Source organism: Protopterus annectens, chromosome 2.part0, assembly GCF_019279795.1.
Source record: "Protopterus annectens isolate FY-2018-M chromosome 2.part0, PAN1.0, whole genome shotgun sequence".
In the NCBI taxonomy this organism is placed as follows: Eukaryota; Metazoa; Chordata; order Ceratodontiformes; family Protopteridae; genus Protopterus; species Protopterus annectens.
In genome coordinates, this window is record NC_056728.1 from 1,356,018,174 (window position 1) to 1,356,040,680 (window position 22,507).

A 22,507-nucleotide genomic window follows, 5' to 3' on the forward strand; every position below is an offset into this window, starting at 1 on the left:
GGCCAATTTACATGTTTTCCTGAAAGGTGTTATTATTTTACCTCTCAGAGCAGGCACTGGTAGGGAAAGTGTGAATAATGCACATTTATGCAGTTGTGAGCAGGTTTGCCCATGGTCTGTGTGACATTAAGCAAAGGTCAAACGTGAAAAGCTCTTCTCCATTTACCGTATTTCGGCGCCGCTTATCATCGCTCAAACATGTGGAAACCCGCTTACAACTGCTTAAGAGTGCTTTAATCCACCTGCATCCAAAAGCCCTTATTCTGGCCCTTAAAATAACCTAAGGAACACCAAGTATATACTGCTGCAGAGTCAAAAGTACAAAGCACAACGAAAAAGTTGAGGTAAAAAACACACCTTTATCAAACACCTGTGTTTGATAAAGGTGTGTTTTTTACCTCAACTTTTTCGTTGTGCTTTGTACCTTAAAATAACCTAACAGCCCTTTTAGGTCTTGAACCAGAGACCATGAACACCACAGTCACTGACTTTATCACTAAGGCATCTGAGATATGTACGAATGTTATGGTGTTTAGAATATACATTGTACTACAGACATTCCTCATTACTGAAAACAAATGTGACAGTCAGTTGGTGTACATATGTCTGATACATGTTAATGTTTATATGTTTGTGAAATTAGGTGTTGCAATGTGACATGACAGGGTGTATTATGAATAAGAAAGGTTCTTGCTTTGTGTCCTTTTTATATTGTCCCCATACTCCATGTATGTCTCTCCAGTTCACTTATTGGCCATCCGACCCAGGCCCTCCTTGATGCATGATTGCATTACCCATCATTCCTCCCCCACCTCAATCTTCACATACACAACAACCACCCCTTCTATGGTGAATTAGGTTAATATTAATTGTTATAATACCAGAGCTGCATGTGTTTTGTGTACACTCCAATTCCTTTGGAGTGCTTCTGCGTCACCTAGTGTGTTCATAGATGTTTATCTATATGGCTATTGATGTAACTGTATAATATATGTGTATATGGTTCCCTATCAGAAGCCTGAAACACTATAAGCCTGAAAATCAAAATCCTGAAAACTATAGACTGAAAGACCAAAATCCTGAAAGACCAAAATCCTGAAACTCAAAATCCTGAAAACACAAAATGGACATACTGACGTCATTGTGGCTTTGCTATTGTTAGCCCTGTGGTGTTGGGTCATGCATTGGGTTCAGGTAAGTGTCTTGATTGGTTTTATGTTAGGGTTAGGGGCGGTTTAAGTGAGTTAGGGTTAGGGCGCAGGTTAGGCATGTATGCAATAGTGACAAATATTGGGGTTAGGGGTGGTTTAAGTGAGTTAGGGTTAGAGGCGCCGGGTCAGGTGAGTGTCGCGATAGTGACGGACCTTAGGGTTAGGGTTAGGGTCAGGGTCAGTTGGTAGATATTAGTGTCTTTATAGTGACATATTAGCATTATTTGTGTTTTCAGGATTTTGAGTTTCAGGATTTTGGTCTTTCAGGATTTTGGTCTTTCAGTCTATAGTTTTCAGGATTTTGATTTTCAGGCTTATAGTGTTTCAGGCTTCTGATAGGGAACCGTGTATATATATATATATATATATATATATATATATATATATATATGTGTGTGTGTGCAGACATCACTGACATATATATATATATATATATATATATATATAATATATATTTCATATTAGTTTGTAACAGTAATACATCTGTAGACTGGAATGTGTTGGTTCACAAACTACAGTACATTACAATGTGCTGTACATATGTTCACAAAGTGACTGTCCCATTTGTGATCATTACAGTGAAATGCATATGGTATAAGGTGTAGTCTCAAGACCATGAAACATGTGTACACCTCAGATGGCTTTGTGGTAAGTCCCATGTCTATAGTGTGCATGGTCCAGGGTTTTACACCTGCAATGCTTTACAAATGTTTTTTAGTGCAGAATAAGGCTCATTTAAGCAGTTCTAAGCATGTTTAAAAGTGTTTGTGTGATTTTATAGCAGCGGTTAAACACAGTTAAACAAACTTTGTAATGCATAACCTGTGCGTGCAAACACGGCCACATCCGCTAACTACTCCGGATATATACATGTCAGTGAAGTAACATCTCACTATGTGCTGACATAACATTACATTCTCTGTTGACTGTATTCTCTAGCACACATGAGTTTATATGGGTGTTTTGAATGTTTATTATACAGATGATTACTACCTATATATGCAAGCTGTGGTTAAGGTATAGATTTGCACATGATAAACATCCCTGCCTTAATTGGGATTGTAACCTTGAATGCACAGATACTATGCGGATGCTGTAACCATTACACTGTTGACATTAGCGTTGCTTCCACCTATTTCATGTTTAGATTATTTCTATGTGTAAGCTAGGCTAAGCAAAGGGCGGAGGCCCCCAAACTCACTGAGCTTCACATACTCTTGAAATAACAACATATAACAAATGCACTGTGAGACAATACATTGCATTCCTAACTACATTAGGCATAGCCCCTCACTGGCACACTTCAAGGGAAACCTTGTTGTCTGAATGGGTAACAGACTATACATCCATGGAATCATGTGTCCCAGAACCATACATCCAGGTGGTGAGAGAGCCTGCCCAGTTTGATAGCTGCAAGACCTGTTGGGGGAGTTGAATGGTGTTGATTTGCCATATTAACATGCCCTCTTTAGATCACTAAGTGCCCCTATCACCCTCCACAACCCCAGTCTTCAACAGCTACCAGCAAATCTGCCTGGAATTGCTTCATTGACTATGCTTGACAGAGGCTCAGTTACTTCATCAATGGTGTGGGGAAGTCCAACACACTGTAGCTATGCTTCTAATTGTCCTTGGGCAGATAGGTAGTAGGCTATCTGTGAACCTTTAAAGTGCAGGCCATCATAGCCATAATATGTGACTAAACAGACCTTCAGATCACAATATACAGTGAGAACTCACCATGTAGTCATGAAACAGTTGAGTACAGCAAGAACATACAGAACACTGATATTTAGTCACTCCAAAAGCCTATCTTGGAAGCTAGAAGACTTGTATAAGTTTAAGGCTTTGTATTGCTTACTAGTAGGTTACCTACAGGGGAGATGAAAAACAAGCACAGATGGGGAACATGAATGCAGTGATACCATACCGGGCTATGTGCCAGCCTTAGGCTTTGGAATACTGGCCAAGGCTATTGGCACCCCCATGGTGCCTTATTTAGGAGAGTCACGAAGGTGAATACCAGCTCCGTAAACAGCACAATAGCAGATTCAGTGAGAATTATGTTACTCAACACCAGGGGTTGTGATCACAACATGGATGCACTCACAGCACTCCTCAGGATGGACAACATCAACATCTGTGCATTAACTGAAATCTGTCTTAAGGCTCCTGAGAGCACACCAGCACTACCAGACTACAACCCATACCACACATTTCAGCCACAGAACATGGACTGACAGACATGGATGGGCTGTATCCATATTCATCAGGGATACCTACACCTCCAGGTTAGTGGGGCAGCATGATACCTCTGTGATCATCCATGTGCAGCTAACATCAGCCACAACTGCAATGTGGAATGTGGCCTGCTATGGATTACCCTCCATGACCCAGGACCTCCACACCACCTACCTGGAAACAGTGGAGAACATGACAGTCCTAATGCACACCCTGGCATTGATCGATGTCAACTACCATACCATTAACTGGGAAATGTACTCCGGTACTCACTTCCAGGCCCAGCACTTCCTGGAGTGTATCACCTCATATGCCCTGTATCAGGTGGTAACCTCCCTAACGTGGGGTAGAAACTTCTAGATGTGGTCATCACCAACATGGGCAACAGGTGCACCACAGCGGTGGTTAACTGGTTACTGGTTAGAGCTGACCATGAACAATTCACTGTTTCCACACCCTAGCATCTCCCCCACCCATGGATACCACAGTGTATACCTTTCCTACAGCTAAATTTACACTACTAGTGACAGGGGTGGGGGTTTCACAGCCCCCACACTAAGGTGAAACACGACTCAAGATACAGACAGATTTACAAATGCAGTCTATAAACACCTACACTGATATATATGGATCATGCCATCACTGGCAAACCAAGACTCACTCCTCCTAGACATGGACACCGGTCTGGTGGACCTCTGCAATAAACAGGTTATACTACAAAAGTAGGACAGTGTTCCAGACACACAGCAAATCCCATGAAGGGCAGACATCAGTGACCACTATTAGTATGATACACAGGTCTCTCATGACATCATCCAAGGCTAACATCAGCAGGAGAATATGCAAGGATTTGAAAGATAACCACAAAGCCTTCTTTGGCTATGTCAAGGATCTACATGGTGACACACAGATTTGCACTGAGCCGGTGAAATATAGCACAAAACATGCTGTCCCTACTGATATCACCAACATCCTTGCAGATACATTCTGTGCACACCTCACCCCCTAAATAGCCCACAACACTACCCGAAAGGTACAGTATCCCAACCATCAGAAACACACAGGTGGAAATGGCCCTCTCTAACAGCAGAACACAGCATCAATGGAGGCAGATATTGACCCAGACTGCATCTTGCAAATTATACAAGACAACCTGCCCCCACTTAATTAAGCATTCTTACCTCAGCCTCCCCACAGGCTACATGCCCATACAATGGTGCGTGGCAAAGGTTATTCCACTCCATCAAGGTGGAATCACAACTGACCATGGTAACTACCACCCCATAAGCCTGACTAGCCTGGTCTGCAATGTTATGTTTCGCATCCTCATGGCACTCATTAACAATGACATTGGTAACCTCCGAACATGTGACCCAACCCAGGTTAGCTTGGTTGAGTGCAGTTCATGCCTACTGAACCTGTTTGACTTCTTACATACAATCACCAAGATGTTAGATGACAGGGGAGGTTGTTCACACATACTACCTGGACCTCACCAAGGCTTTTGACACCATGCCCCACTCAGGTATTATTGATAAACACATCAGCCTGTACATTCACTTATACATCACAGGTTGGCTTGCCAACAGGCTTACACACAGATCCCACATGGTACGACTAGCGGTCTCCAGGTCCAAATCTTGGACAGTCATGACTGGTGTCCCACAGGACTTAGTCCTGAGAGCCCTTACTGTTTGGCATATACATCTCAGATGTACAGGCAAACACAGGTGGACTATGACAGACCATGTTTGGCAATGACTGCAAACTGGGAGCCATGACTGCTAGTCCAGCTGACATAGACATCCTTCAAGGGGCCTCACGGAGAACATCACGGGGTACCAACGACACGGCCTCCAGCCAAGTTCCACTAACTGCACGGTCATTCCATTGTGGAATTGGCACCCACATATTAACACATGAGTGGCAGCCGCTTTAATACAGATGAGGTAATGGGGTATCTGGGGACTAAGGTAGATAGTGATCTCCCCTTTGACAATCATATCTCCACAGTGGTTAGGACATCCTTCGATGTAGGCCATCTGATTACTAAAGGATTCCTATCTAGACATACTGGGGTTATAGTGCCCCTTTACGCATCACTCATCAGTCCAATCACAGGGTACAATAACCCATGTGGGATGTACCTCAGAGGACACGTCCAACAGCTAGGCGGTCCACGAATGTACCTCACCAAGGGGAATACTGGCCTCCAACATATGGCCTATGCATCCAGACTGAATAAACTCCTGCTTTACTCAGTGGCATCTTGTTTACCCAGAGATGATCTCCGCTGGCCAACACAGCCATGTCGAACTCAGGCTTGATGGATATGCTCCACCTATGGGAATCCATGTCATAGTGAGCCACACACTGTGTTGAGCTGACCTTGCCACAACAATAACTAGAAGATGCTAGAGGGACAGCTTCCTGTCACAGACACTCCCCATACTTTGGAACAACATCCCTAACTAGATTATGCAGAACCCCTCACTAACACTCTGCAAGAGAAACCTTGAAGGGTGGATGGGGAACAGTAGATGCACCCCAGGGATCCCGCCATTGGCTCCGCTCCACAGAGGGACAGTTAATGAATCAATGGGGTGGCAAAAGCTGACACATTTTGGCTGGCCTTATGAATGGCCTCTGGCAGTTGACCAAGTACCTACCTATGAATCTATGCATACAGTATCTGCACATGTCGATAGCTTAATTTACTGTTCAGGTGTTGACTTACCTTGTGCCAGTGGCTGTTGTGTGTACAATTGTTTAGGGCTGTGTATGTTGGATGCATACAGTAGACTGCCTATACATGACAATTTACAGGTGGTCTTGTGTGTGTGCCATCCATTTTTACTGTGTGTGCAGGTGGAGAAAGGTGTCAGTCCCTAGGTGCCTACACTGTCAGTGTGTGTGCTATACATTCCCTCTTTGCCAAGGCATGGGCATACTGGGCACACCTCCCTCTGCCTACTGGGGCTGGCTCAGGGTGTTCATGGTGTGAGTACCTCTGTGCCTGTGGGACCCTTGGCAATGGTGGTGGGCTGTGAGGGCCTTCACCATTCTGCCCCTGCTGCAATTGTTTCCGCAGGACCATGTTGTGTAGCATGGCACACACTATGAAGATGTGGGCACATGTGCCTGGAGAGTACTGCAAGACTCCACCAGATATGTCCAAGCAATGGAACCATGATTTCAGCATCCCAAACACATGCTCTATGATGATTCTGGTTTGTGCGTGTGTCTCATTATGGCGTTCCTGCATGGGTGTGTGCGCATTTCTGATGGGAGTCATCATCTCTGGTTCCAGTGCAGAACCATCATCCCCCACCAGGTGGCCATTTGGGAGGTCCCCCCTGGCAAATAACCGATACAGCTGTGAGGCATGCCAGATATGGGAGTCGTTATAGCTTCCAGGGCTGCCAGCCCACACATCCATAATAATCCCCTGGGCATTGCACATGACCTGGCAGTTGATAGAGGGGTATCCCTTGCGGTTTATGTAGTGCCTACCCTGCTCACCAGGTGGTGACTTGATGTGTATGTGTGTGCAGTCTATTGCACCCAGTACCTCTGGGTATTCTGCCACATGGTGGAAGAGACGCATATTGCTGGCCAACTCCTCCTGCATTCAGGGAAAGTATGTGCTCACTGGCATGTGGTAACATGGCACCCAGGAACTGGTGTATTACCCTGGATGATGATGCCTGTGAGATCCCCATGATATACCCAGTTGGTCTTTGAAAGGTACCTGTAGCTAGTATTCTCAGGCTTACACATACCTTCGTATCCACTGGGATGGGTTCCCCTCTGTTTGTTCTGGCTCTGAGGTGTGGCCAGCACAGCTCCACAAGTTGCTGTAAGGTGTCCCTGTCCACCCTGTAATGCTGTACTATCTCCAGATCATGTAGACCCTGGTAGGTTACCCTGGGTCTGAACACTCGCCTCCTCCTCTGGTGCCTGCGGTGGTCGTGTGCATCATCCTCCATACCACCTTCAGTCTCCAACACATGCTGGTGGATCAAAGCTATGGCAGCCCCTAACATGTACATAATAAAAGTTCCCCGTCTGTATACACTACTGGTGCAGAGTGTATGGGAATAAACAAATGTGTGTGAGGTGCTTTCACACTTTATAGTATTGTGCTATGGATGCTGCTGATGTAAGTGGGTGTGTATGAGCTATTCCAGCTGCTATGTGTCTTAATTATGGGTTTTGCAATGAGTACAGAAAGTGTGGGGCCTTTACTGTGAAGATCTACTTGACTGCCTTGATTAATCTGTTGTCCTTTAATTCACTTTTAGACATGTATCCCCTCCCATTATCAGGCATGCATCCACCTGCCGTCTTTCTTGTTTTGTACTTTCCCTACCCAGTTATGGCGAAATGTGCCTTGTAGCTGATATACTGCATATCGGCTTTGTTCTGCTTTGACACTTTGGTGTTTTCTTTGCAGTACAGCCCCTCCTCTTCCCTGTTCTGCAGGTAGCTGCTTGCAGCCTTGCTAGCTGTTGTCAGTGGCCCACTGTAGGCTCCTAGATGTTAATTAGTCATCTGTACTCCAATTTCACTGCTGCAGCATTTCCTTATTTCTTTTCTATATCCTTCTTGTTTCAGCTGCAGTGTGCACTGCGCATACCCGTTTACCAGGTTTACAAGCGTTTTCATCTCCGTTCACATGCATACTCAGTTACCTTGTGTTCTGTCAGCTAAGCATAGCTATGGGAAATTCGACACACCCCTATCCTGCAGCTTTGCCTAGCTAGGGGCAGACCGGTTTAGCAATGCTCCAATGTGCTTACAGCAATGGAGACACACCCCTCTCTTGATGTTATCTTTATCTCAAGGGCTCACCTCAGTGTTATAACACTACGCTGTGAGGTGCATCCTTACACCAGCAGGGAATCTGCAATTTACTATTACTCCTCTCATTCGTATGGCATTGCCTACTAATTCCTAGCTACTGTGCATAACACTGTCACTGCCCCTTAGCAACCCTTGTGCCATGAGTATGGTGTAGCATGCCTGCCATTGACTATTATGGGGAAATCATGATATGTGTTTCATTGCAGTTTTATTCTATATTTTTATATATTCCTTGCAATCCCCTTTGTGCAACACTGCCCTGCGCTTCCACGTTGCAATAGTGTGACTATATATATTAAATGTTAATTTTATATTTTGTACATGTTTTTTATGCCAGTGGCTATATATTTAGCCATTGGCATATATTAACAATATAATACATGTGTTTGGTTGGCTGTCATGGCTCTGATTTTATGTTTGCAAAAATGTAAACCGTTTTCTACGATTTACATTTCTGCATGCTTACACTACACCTGCACCACTTCCTGAATCACTACATACCTTCATTTGCATGCTACACTGCTGCACATGGGGTAATTAGCATACAAGGCTCAGGAGTTGTACGGGTGTAGCATATGCAGGTAGTGCACATGGGAACAGCTCGTACCTGAATCGCTCGGCGGCCATCTTTGGTGTTAGACCGTCGACGCTACACCTGCACCTGGTGCAAGTCATGAGTCCCGGAGTAAGTCTTCTGTGTTTTTCCCTCATTGCTATTACAATTTGTGCATTACTGTCCATGTGTAGTAAATATTACAGCTATGAGTGCATGCAGAAGCTGTTCAAGTAATAATATGATCAAATCCAATGCATTTGAACATATTACATTAATGTTTACTTCATTCCTATGCAGTTCATAGTTCTGCATGTAAAGCTTTTTGTTTAACTTCTCATATTTTAGTTGGTGATGGTGCTAATGGTGGGGGGGGGGGTTGAAGAACCTTGATGATGCTTATTTTCCTTTGCAAGATCTAGGTATGGGCCACAGTCTCAACACTACCTCAACTAATTCTGCACAAAACTGATTGGCTGAAGTATCTGTATGGAATCTGTATGCAATATATGCCTTATGTTTCTATAGCAACTCTGTTTTCACAGTGAACATCACAACAGCTGCTATAAGTCTTTGATACATAGTAAATTCCATAATATCTATTTATAGTTAATCATATTTTACTAAATTATTTATCTTATCTCTTCAGAGGTTTGGCACAATGCATGTTTATATAATTCCTGGCTGTCTTTCTTGACATGAACTCATTCACAATATTACAATAATCATGCCAGCATGTCCAGTTACTGCAGCAACAATCATTCTTCCTTTTAGGAATTAATTAACTTGGATTTATATATGACCATTTATTTAAGAACATTACAGGCTGTATACCTTATATGCATTTAAGGGCTTAGATATAGCTACCATATTATTTCACCTCAATAAATTAGAGAAGCAGAATTAACTTGATGGGTAAAAGGAGCCAGAAACTATTTTTGTAATCAATACAAATTATGATGATAGGATGTACTGCCAGCCATGCCAGGAGGAGTAGGGCAGTGGATGTATGACTTGTGTCAACACAGTTATCTGGAATGTTGTAAATAGTTGTATGTAATTTGTATATCAAACTGATTTGTACAGATGCTTGCACTGAAAATGTATTTGTGAGGTTTGCTTGTGTTAAAATGTATCAACAGTGGACCCTGCTGGAAAGAAAAGAAATGAACATGCATTATTGTAACTGAATTAAATGTATATGTTTTAATAGACGACACTGGGACAGCAAAGGGTAACCTGCTGGCTTATTTTAACAAAAATAAGGGAAATGTAAATGAGCTGTAAAACCATTAAAACATTACCCCACAGTGCTGAATAGGACCAGAGATGTTAGGTCTGGAAGAAGCCTTTCTTCTTTAGCTCAGTAAAAAGAGGAAACCCCAGGCACTGCCATAAACATTTAAGATGTGTATTGTAGCCGTCTATGTTTAATTCCAGTCTCAGCTTCATAGGGGATTACTGTGGGAACCTAGAGTCAGGTGACCAGATGAAGTCATTCAGCAAGCCATCTTAAATATTATATTTCACAGGGAGTAATCTCTGAGTAGGGAGTATTCTGTTTGGGAGCCTGACTAGAAAAACTGCTCATGTATTTCATATTGCCTTGTTCAAGTAAGTGATTAGGAGACACTAGTTTCTTTAGATTCAGTCAGGAAAATATAGTGAAGCTTAGTTTAGATACTGTTTCTCTTTATTTGTCTGAACCTGTCCATCAGTGTTCTTTTCATTATCTCCTGTGATTTGAACACTATGGTTTACTGTGAATATATATTCAGTATTTTCATGCTCTTTTATTATTTATTATTAAATATATCCAAAACATTTACTGTGGCTGGTCCTTGTAGAAAGTACTTGGTGACACTGTGTAGGCCACTCTGGAAAGCCTAGCCATCTTGGTTAACTACTGCCATTTGTATTAGTATTAATATTACACAGTATAATTGGACACCCTTTGTTAAGGGCCTTAGAGTAGCTGATTGTGGAGTGTCTGACGGCAGTGATAACTACCTTATACTCTGGGCAGAAGGGGTTGCGGCAGGTGCATTTGTGCAAGACTTTCCATGGTGTGCGTGTGTGTGTGTGTGTGTGTGTGTGTGTGTGTGTGTGTGTGTGTGTGTGTGTGTGTGTGTGTGTGTGTGTGTGTGTGTGTGTGTGTGTGTGTGTGAGCTACTGGAGGCAGGGACACAAAGCACTGGGTTTACAGAGAGAGTGCTGGAGGACTTGGCTTGGACATTTGACTGAGGACCTAACCCTACAGCTGTACCAGTTGGGAGTCTTATTGGAGGCTTGGAGGGAGACAACTATAGAGAAATCCAGACCCCAGGCTCAGTGTGTTCCCTGTGTGCTCTTAAGGGAAATTGTGCTTGATGCAGAGAGGTCTGCATCTGGAAATACTGAGTGTACCCATTTGTATTCCAAGTGCACATCCATCTCCAGTGTCAGTGGTGAGGATTCAGGCTCCTTCATTACTGGCCTAATGTGGGGACATCACATATTGGTTGGCATTGATGGGACCATCACTCATCGCGTATTGGTTGGCAGTGTTGGGACCATCAGATGCTCTCATATTGGTGAGCAGTGGTGTGGATATTAATTGAACTCCTGTAGCCTGTAACCAGTTGTCACTAAAAAAAGGTGTTCTCTCAAGCAGCCACAAAGTAGACATTCAGAGTTTCATATCACAATAGTTTTATTTATTTACTTTTTGTTAGCTTAGTTAGTCAGGGAGAGCAGGCAACAATGTCAGCAGAGGATTATGGCAAGCTGACAAGCCAAAGGACTGGTGCATGCCAGCCTGATTAAAGGGGAAATTATTGCAGCCTTAATCACAGCTGCAGCACAGACCAGCAACCAGGAAGACAACCAGGCTGGCTTTGGGGATATACAGGTCTCGATAACAGGATAGTTCAGCTTTTCCTCAGAGGACCATATGGAGTTAAAGAAACTTGAATGGGAGGCCAAACATTTGGAGCTAGAATCATCAGAGAGACTGTGGCATTTGGAGGCAAAAGAAAAAGAAGTAGTGTCAACATGAGAGGGAGATACTGACTCTTCACCAGGGTCATGGAGGTAATGAGCAAGGGAATAGCTGAACCTCAGAAGCAGTAAAGGTCAGTAAATTTCTGCCACAATTTACAGAGAGTGATAATTATGATAGTGTTATTCATATATTTGAAAGGGTATATAAACAGTATAATGTTGACCAAGGGTTCTGGGTATGGTTTCTGACCCACTTACTCCATGGTAAAGCTGTAACTGCTGTTTCTAAATTGTCTGATACTGATTGCTTAAGTTATGCTACAGTTAAAAATGTTTATTTGAATGTTTTATGTTCATACGCGACACTTACAGAAAAAAAAGTTTTGTGAGCATAGATGCAAGGCAAACGAAAGTGTATGTGATTATATCATTGAACTAAGCACTTATTTTCATAGGTGAGTGAGTGGGTGTCAGGTCATCACTTTTCAAGGGCTGGCAGACCTTTTGATGAGGGAACAAGCCTTTAGCACTTTGTCTGAGAACATGAGAATCTGGTTGATAGACAGGAATTCAACTCTGCAAATGAACTGGTGAAGAAAGGGGATCTCTACTTAGCAAGCAGGGCATCACTGCACAGGAAAGGGATACCCAGTGCTGCACATAGATATAAGGGAACCCATGGTGGGCAGCATAAACCTCCCTAACAGAGTCCACCAATAACAGTTGAAGCTACTAGTTCAGGTACACTGCCAGGATCAAGGGTTAAATGTTTTAAATGTAATCAGTGGGGCCATGTAGCATATAAATGTCCACAGAAGCAAGGTGGGGAACAAAAGGTGGGGATCCAGCAAATGGGGATGACATAATGTCAGTGTTAAGTTGTCTAGAGACAACAGGGGTACCAAACTACCACCAGAGTTTATATCCTATCTTGTTGGATGGAAAACAGGCCACTGCCAAGAGAGACACAGCCTCTGATATACCCATTGTGAATCCTCAAGTGGTTCAAAAGGTGTCAGGTCACCACTTTTCAAGGGCTGGCAGACCTTTTGGTGAGGAAACAAGCACTTAGCACTTTGCCTGAAGACATGAAAATCTGGTTGGCAGACAGGGAATGTGACTATACAGATGCAATGGGGAAGAAGGGCGATATCAACTTAGCAAGCAGGGTGTCACTGCACAGGAAAGGGATAGCCAGTACTGCACATGGATATAAGGGAACCCATTGAGGGAAACCTAAACCACCCCAACAGAGTCTACTAGTAACAGGGGAAGCCACTAGTTCAGGTACATGGTCAGGATCAAGGGTTAAATATTTTAAATGTAACCAATGAGGCCATGTAGCATATAGATGTCCATGGAGGCAAGGTGGGGAACAAAAGGTGGGGGTGCCAGTAAGTGGGAATAACAGAATGCCAGTGATAAATTGACTGGAGGCAGCAGGGGTACCAAAATACCACCAAGGGTTGTATCCTATCTTGGTGGATGAAGAACTGGTCTCTACCAAGAGAGACACAGACTCTGAAATAACCATTGTGAAGCCTGCAGTGATTAAAGAGGAGCAGTACTTGCTTGGGTAGTCCACTCCAGTCAGAGCTTTAGGAGGGATCCCATTCAAAATGCCATTGGCCAGGTTCCACCTTCAGTGGGAGAGTGGAAAAGGAAGCAAGCAAGTAGGTGTGTTTGAGAATATCCCTACAATTTTCTTGATAGGGAATAATTTTGATAATGCAGTACTGTGTGTGTCTGCAGTGACATGCAGTCAGGCTTGGAGACAGTCATGTGGGTCTGGTAGCCTGGGGGAGATCCAGACAGACCACACCCCTGAAGACAGGACTGGTGATATGGCTAATTCAGGGAGGGAGGGAGCTATCCTGTAGCAGTGAGTCTGATGATGAGCTACAGTTGCTGGTAGGTACTGATGTTCCCTTGGACAAGGTGTCTGCAAACACTTTGGTGAGTGGTAGCACCCAGGCTGACAGTGAGACACTGCTATCTGAAGATACCAAATTTCCTGTGAAAGTGCAGCTGGGAAAAGTCACAAAGAGCTGAAACAGGCTCAACTATCAGACCCTACATTACAAGGTTTGAGAGAGGTAGCTATGTAGGTACCTGATTCTCAAGGAAAAGGACAGTCTGTATACTGGAACAAAGGGTTACTGTATAGAGAGTAGACCCCTGAGGAGGGCTATAAGGTGAGGTAATACACAGTTGGTAGTGCCCAAAGCCTATCGTCTGGCACTTTTAGCCATAGCCCATGACATTCCTTTTGCAGCTCATATGGGCATGTATAAAGCATACCAAGAGATGTATTATACATACCTTTTATTGGCCTGGGATTACCAGGGATGTAACAGGGTACTGCAGGACCTGTGAGCACTACCAAAATGTAGGCAAGGCAGGAGACAAGGTCAAAGCTCCTTTAATGCTTCTGCCTGTGATTAAGGAGCAATTTCAGAGGGAGCTGTGAATATTGTGGGGCCTCTGAGTACCCCATGTTCCACAGGGATGACATATATCCTGGTGGTAGTAGAGTTTGCTACAGATACCCTTGGGAATTGGCTGTGTCCTCCATTGAGGCAGAGAAGGTGGCAAATGCTTTGCTAGAGATTTTCAGGTAGGTTTCCCAAAAAAAATACTGACTGACAGAGGTGCCAGTTTCATGTCAGACCTGCTGGCTTGTCTGTGGGAGCACTGTGGGGTGAAGCACCTAAAGACAACCCCCACTATCTCCAGACTAATGGTCTTGTGGAGAGGTTAACCTCTACACTTAAGACCATGCTATGGGCATTTGCAGACCAGTTTAAGAGACAGTGGTACAAATGCTTGCCCCCGTCTTCTGTTTTCTTACAGTGAGGTACCCCAGGAATCCACAGGTTTTTCGCCCTTTCAGTTGCTGTATGGGCATAGGGTGAGGGGATCTCTAGATTTAATTTGTGATGAATGGGAGGGTGAGTGTGAATTTCACAAGGAATCTGTTGTGGCAGATGTCCTAAACCTCAGGATAAGGCTTAGGGAGCTCATGGGCTTAGCCCAGGAGAACCTGGCAGGAGACCAACAGCAGAAAAAGGTCTGGTATGACAGGAATGCTCGAGCCAGAGAGTATGCTTTCAGACAGCAGGTGATGATGCTCATTCCTGTCAGACACAATACGCTGCAGGCAGCTTGGGAGGGACCCTTCAAAGTGGTAAGGAAGGTCAGTGATGTTAACCACATAGTAGAACAGCTAGACAGGAGGCAGTAGCACAGCTGTACCATGTTAACATGATGAAACCTTACCATGACAGGAAGGCCCTTGTGCTAAGTATTTGCAGTAAGAGGCAGGAGGAGTCTGAAGGGGGTCTATGGATATAGGGAGCCAGCCAGCAAAATGCCAAGCTACTATGGTGGAGTCTAGGGTTGCAGGCACATGGTATGACAGTGCAGCACTGTAATGGGGTCAGCAATGCCAAGGCAGATGGAATCTCAAGACAGGGAATAGGGTAACATATTCACAGACATGCTTATTTCTCTCAAGCCACATTTCTCAAGGGTCACTTGAAAAACTAACTTGAGTCTTCAAAAGGGGAGAGGTGTGATAATAGGAGGTATTTCCAGCCATGCCAGGAGGATTAGGACAGTAGATGTATGACTTGTGCCAACACAGCTAGCTGGAATTTTGTAAATAATTATATGTCATTTGTATATCAAACTAATTTGTACAGATGCTTGTACTGAAAATGTATTTGTGATGTTTGCTTGTGTTAAAATGTATCAGCAGTGCACCTTGCTGGAATGAAAATAAATGTACATGTATTGTTGTAACTGAATCAAATGTATATGTTTTAATAGCGGACATTGGGACAGAAAAGGTTAACCTTAAGAAAAATAAGGGAAATGTAAATGAGCTATTAAACCACTAAAACGATACCCCACATTGCTAAATAGGACTGGAGGTGTTAGCTCTGGAAGAAGCCTTTATTTATTAGCTCAGTAAAAAAATGGAACACCCAGGAAATGTCATAAACATTTAAAATGTTTATTGTAGCTGTCTATGCTAAATTTCTGTCTCAGCTTCAAAGGGGATTACTGTGAGAGCCTAGAGTCAGGTGACCAGATGAGGTCATTCTGCAAGCCATCTTGGATATTACATTTTACAGGTAGTAAGCTCTGAAGAGGGAGTATTCTGTTTGGTAGCCTTGCTAGAATAACTTCTCACGTATTTCATTTTGCCTGTCCAAGTAAGTTATTAGGGAGCAGTAATTTTGTTAGCTTCGATCGGGAAAATATAGTGAAGCTTAGATCAGGTATTGTTTTTCTTTATTTGTCTGAACCTGTCCATAATGTTGTTTTCAATATCTCCAGTGATTTGAACTCTGTGGTTTGCTGTGAATATATATTCAGTATTTTCATGCTTTTTTATTCTTTATTATTAAAACATATTTAAAAATTTTATTGTAGCTGGTCCGTGTATAAAGTACTTAACCTTTGAGAGTGTTTATATTTATTTGGTGACATTGTGTGGGCCACTCTAGAAAGTCTAGCCATCTTGGTCAACTACTACCATTTGTATTAGTATTAATATTACAAAGTATAATTAGACAATCTTTGTTAAGAGCATTAGAGTAGCTGATTGTGGAATGTCTGGTGGCAGTGATAACTTCCTTATACTCTGGGCAGAATGGGACATAGCAGGTAAATCTGTACCAGCCTTTCTCAGGTGTGTATGTGAAGAATCAAATCTGTGTGTGTGTGTGTGTGTGTGTGTGTGTGTGTGTGTGTGTGTGTGTGTGTGTGTGTGTGTGTATGTGTGTGTGCTACTTGGGGCAGGGACACGAAGCACTGGGTTTACAGAGGTGGTGCTGGAGGACTTGGCTTGGACACTCGGCTGAGGCCCTAACTCTACAGCTGTACCAGTGGGGAGTCTTATGGGGACCTGGAGGGAGACAGATATAGAGAAATCCAGGCTCTCAGCTGAATGTTTTCTCTGTGTCCTCTTAAGGGAAATTGTGCTTGATGCAGAGAGGTCTGCATTTGGAAATACAGATGTAATTGCACATCCCTCTCCAATGTCAGCAGTGAGGATTCAGGCTCCTTGATTACTGGCTCAGAGTGTGGACATCACATATTGGTTGGCAGTGGTGCGACCATCATATATCACATATAGGTTGGCAGTAGTGGGACCATCACTTGTCACTTATTGGTTGGCAGTGGAGGGACCATCATACATCACATATTGGTTGGCAGTGGTTAGACTATAAATTGTCAACAAACAACCAGACATACTGAAGTTAATATCTCCTTCAGTAAGTACACTATTGTAAGGTAATAACAGTGCCTAAAGTCTCTAAAATGGTTCTTTATCCTTTAATGTATCTTCAGTTTCCACATAGCCAGTTAGTACTTTTATATGCAATGTTATAATATCCAGCTAAGGTACTTTTCAGATCAGTCATGATGCAGTTCTGTTTAAAACCCAGTAAACTTAAATTCAGTTGAAAAAGACTAAGACTAGACCTCAGATTTTAATGTTTTCATAAACCATAAAAACACAGAATTTGTGAATCACTGCTTATATAATTTTTCGTTGGGATATTTACTTCCCATCAACACCTTGGTATTTGGTGGGCAACATCAAAACTAAGCTGTGGTATTACTTTATGTAGCTTCATAGTTATACACTAGGCAAACCTTATGCAGCCCATATATAGCCTATCCAGAGCATCTGATATCGGTTGTTCCATCCTGCCTCTATGAGATACAGAGAAGTCAACTAAGAAAGAAATTATAATGCTCATCCAATTGTCTGGACTAGTTTTAAATGTAGTAGGGGTGCTACTTTGCTTAATGTGCAGTGATAATTTTTACAAAGGTGTCGGAAGTGCTGGGATAAGGATTTGTTGTGCCAATAGGTCTTCTTGATTTCTTTGTACAAATTAACACCTTTTGAATGAGTATTTGAGGACTTATTCATTTTACAAAGATGCAGAAGGCAAAGGAGAGTTTTATTTTTCATGGTGAGAAAGACTAAGTAACAATCACCACAGAGCAGAGCCAAAAACATCACTAGGCGACATAGGCAGTAACCTCCATGGTTATGGAGGCCCACTCTGGCCAGTAGGCTTCAACATAGTAAAAAAAAAAATATTCATGTTTTCTCCTTTAAGGAGAACAATGCATGCATCACTTGCATGCATGCCAACACAGATATAAACCCATTCCACAGTCACACATGGAATTTAAACAAGCCATTCCATTAATGGAGAAGGTAAGTGCATGTGTACTTGTATGCATGTGTGTATCTATTGATTCCAGTGTTTCCCTGTGAGAGAAAGTGTGTATATGAGTATGTATGTGTCTGTGTGTATGTAATTTAAACTAGCCATTCTGTTTGTATGAGAAAGAGTTTGTGAGTATTGCTGTATAAGCGAGATTGTGTGTGTGTGTATTGCTGTGTGAGAGAGTAGATGTCTGCATGTGTGTTTTGCTGTGTGAGAACAGAGAGGAGGTACATCTGTGTGAGAGAGTAGGTGCGTGTAAATGTATTGCTGTGCGAAAGCAGGGAGAAGGTAGATGTGTGTGTGTGTGTGTGTGTGTGTGTGTGTGTGTGTGTGTGTGTGTGTGTGTGTATGTGCTGCTCTCTGAGAGCTGAGAGAAGGTAGGTGTGTGTGTGTGTGTGTGTGTGTGTGTGTGTGTGTGTGTGTGTGTGTGTGTGTGTGTGTGTGTGTGTGTGTGTGTGTGTGTGTGTGTGTGTGTGTGTGTGTGTGTGTGTGTATTTAACATACCTCTGAACTGTCCAGATTTAGCCTCATAATTTTAGTCTTTCTCTCATACAATTTGTGGTTTTCTGGCAAATCACAGAGGACTGAAGTCATTAAATAAGGACATATACACAGGTTTCAGACTTCATATACTTCAGAAAATGCATGCTAAAAATGAATCTTGTTATCGTAGCAGCTTTCTAAGTTAACAATAGCAATATTTAAAATCTATCTATATTTATGGGCCATTGTATCCCCCTTATTTTAGGCTTTGTCCAAATTTCTTGCACTAAGAGGTTGAGAGGTATGCATACCTCACAACTGTCCCAGTTTTTGCAGAATGTCCAGAAGTTTGCCTCATATTTTGGCCTGCTCCTCATAAAATGTGTGGTTTTCTGACACATATTTGGGGATTGAAATAGCTAAATAACGTCATGCACTTGAGTTTCAGACTTCATTTCCTTCAGATAATGCATTCTAGGACAATTGCTGTTATTCTAGCAACTTTCTAAGTCTGTAAGAACAATGTTTATATTATTTTAGTCTTTGTCCAGATTTTTATGCTTAGAAGTTGAGAGGTATGGAGGTATAGTATGTAATGCCCTAGTTGTGGGGCTAGTTTAGTCTATTAACTTGATCAGGCTTGACCCTGTAACTTGGTTACAGGAGGCAGAGCCTGAATCGTCTACACTAACTACCAGATGGCTGAAGGAATTTTGCATTTCCCTAGAGACAAGAGCCTGAATCCACTACATCAACTACAAATGCTGACGGAACTGGGAGTTTGAGTTTCAGTACATTTTTAGGGAATTAAGAGTTTCAGTACATTTTTAAGGGATTATGAATTATAGTACATTTTCATGGAATTGTGAATTTCAAGGGAAGAGAGGTTTACTGTTGCTTATGCTAAGTTTGTTTTCAATGTGCAACTAACAGTTTTGTTTAGCAAATGGCAGTCACTGTGCTGTAATTGCCTTTGGTGCAGAAGGCTGTGGATTCTCCTCCCACACCATGTATAAGGAGTACTGAGCTCTTTTGATTGTGGTTTATTTGATGCATTTTAAGGGGAGAGAGGGATTCTGCAACCCTGAGTGTGTCCTCCTTTGTATGAGATCCCTATTAACCTGTGGTAAAACTACCAATTTTTTTTAATGTAACATAGGCAATTAATTCTTCAAGGGCAGCAGGCACTGAATTTATAGATGAAACATTGGCATGTAAAGTTGTTTGACAGTAGCAACCTCTTCATTAGTTACAGATCTCTTTAATGTGGAATTACTTGGATGACTTTTATTTCTGCAAAGATTGTGCTTATTGACTGATACTGGTGGACTGTAACAACAAACATTTGATTGGCCTTTTATGATTAAAATGTTCTGAAATGGGCAGTTTTGTCATTATTGGGTCATATACTTTGTTTAATTGCTTACTGGAAAAATGTTCAAAACTACAAATTTAAAACACACTCTAACAAGTGGTGCTGTATTATGCAAGGAATATAATTTATACAATCAGGAAGGTGAATCGAAGAACATGTGTATGTATGCATGGCCCTAAAAATGTGTGCAAGAAGCCTATAGTTTGAAAACAGCCCAAAGGTAAACTTAATTCTCCACTGGCCAGATGCATTTTATTTGAATGTGTGTTTTAATGCTGTTTCAGTGAAGATGAGTTTCAATGGCAGAGAAGTTTACTGCTCATGCTAAGTCTGTTTTCACTGTGAGACTGTATTGTTTGTTTAGCAAATGCTTATCAGTGTTTGCACTATTTTTTTTCAATATCTGTAATCATTGTAGAAGTAAATAAGTAAACAGTATGCACACTGATAGGTTTGGACAGTATTCATGGTAACTGGGGAGAAATAGCCAAGTAAGAGAACACGGGAATGCTGCTGGGGGGTAGGGGGCTGCTCTGGGGGGCCCAATCTATTACCCTGCCTAGGGCCCCAGTTGACCATGATTTGGCTGTGCCACAGAGGATTCAATAAGAGACTAAAAATTGGGAAAAAGTAGTTAATATTCCTGATTACTTACAGACCAGAGTTTTGTGATTTTTTTGTTAAGAATCTCTGCAGTGTCTCGAGTTGTTTAATAAGTTTCAATAGATGCTACCTGAGTAGAACTACATTCAGTGTGTGTCTAGGGGGTTAGATGAGAAAATATTAAAGGGATAGTAGGATCTTCTTAGATCTGATTTCTTTTACCAATAAAGACACTCAAGTTTGGCAGGATGCAGGAAATGAAAAATGCAATCAGATGTTTGCAGATGAAGTTAACAAAGACTCAGTTTACCCTAACATCAAGCCATTGCAGGACTACAAATACAATTTGGATTCCCTATGTAACAGGGATATATATATATATATATATATATATATATATATATATATATATATATATATATATATATATATATATATATATATATATATATATATATATATAGATAGATAGATATATGTGTGTGTGTAATATATATTTCCAAATATATTTCTTCCACCTCATTACAATATCTGTAGGTCTGATAGGACACCCAAAAATTGGTGGGGTGGCTATCTTGTACTCTGTCTAACTGATGCTAACACCTTTAGATATTACCCTGCCTAGTTTCTCCCCTGTTGAACTACTGCTCCTAGACTGCAACATCAATAACTATATAAAGTTTGCTGTTGCCTCTATCTATATCCCCCAGGTCAAAACATCCCTATGCTTGAACATATGCTCTCCTGGATAAACACCTCCATCCCCTATGAAACCATAATTCGTGGAGAAGTTAATATAGATTGGAACTCCCGTATTGGTGACTCACCCCAACATTTCATAAACCTGTATGGTTTCTGACAACTGATCACTACCCCTACCCACTACAGTAAAAATGCTACTGGTTCCACAATTGACTGGATCTTGACCAACTCTCCAAGCAACTATCGTAACCCTTCTACCTTCCCTGACTCTATTAGTGACTGTTCTCCCATCTCTGTCTTAAGGCACTCTCCTCATCTCTCTAAGCCCCATCTCTACAGAGATTGTAGGAAACTGACTGACTTTTCCCCTGAAACCTTTAACTATAGACTTTCTGCTATCAACTGGTCTTTCCTAAAAACTCTCCCTCTCAATGATGCTGTTACTAAATTCAACTACATTTTCCTTGATGTCCTAAACTCTCCTGTCCCAACTCACAAAATCAGAACCAAATCTAATTTTGCAGCCTGGCTCTCCAAAGCTACTCATGCTTTGATGCATGAAAGAGATGCTCTATGGAAAAATGGCAAACCACTAAAACTCCCACCTTTCTTCAAGGTTATAAGCAACTCAGAAATTGTGTAAAAAAAGTTATTATTTTGGATAATTGTCAATATTTTGCTAAATTTCAAAGCTGTCACCCAAATGACCCCAAAAAATCTGGAGTACTTTCAACTACCTGCTCTACACTGGTTCTCCTACCATCCCTAACCCTTTCCCCTATCACTCACCCTCTGAAACTGCAGACTTGCCTACTCAACAAACACTTCATAGACAGCATCTCTAAACTCCTACCCTTTAGTAACTCTGCTCATCCCAACTCTTCTGTCACCCTCATCTCCCCCTAAGCCTCTATGCTCCTCTGTCTCTCAGCCTTTTACCTTGCGACCTGTTTCTACTAAATATATCAAATCCCTGCTTCTTAAACAAAAAAACATGTTCTCCCTGCACTGATAAACTCTCCCCTCAATTTCTGAAACTTGCTGCTGACTCTATTTCATACCCTGTATCTGTCTTAATCAACCACTCCATTCAGGAATCTACCATTCCGGAAATATGGAAATCCTTCTATACCACTCCTCTGCACAAAGGTGGCAACTCTATTGAACCCTCTAACTATAGAACAATTGCAATTCTCTCACCGCTCTCTAAGATCTTTGAAAAATGTATACA

At 42.1% G+C, this 22,507-nt stretch overlaps 1 protein-coding gene across 1 annotated transcript in view; it reads left to right on the forward strand.

Annotated features, from left to right (window-relative positions):
- QRFPR (pyroglutamylated RFamide peptide receptor) overlaps window positions 1-22,507 on the forward strand; it is a 527,635-nt gene that overhangs the window by 479,617 nt on the left and 25,511 nt on the right. Inside the window, exon 7 of the mRNA XM_044061535.1 lies at window positions 16,972-16,999. Coding sequence (XP_043917470.1) covers window positions 16,972-16,999 — 28 coding nt within the window. The remainder of the gene's footprint in view (window positions 1-16,971; window positions 17,000-22,507) is intronic.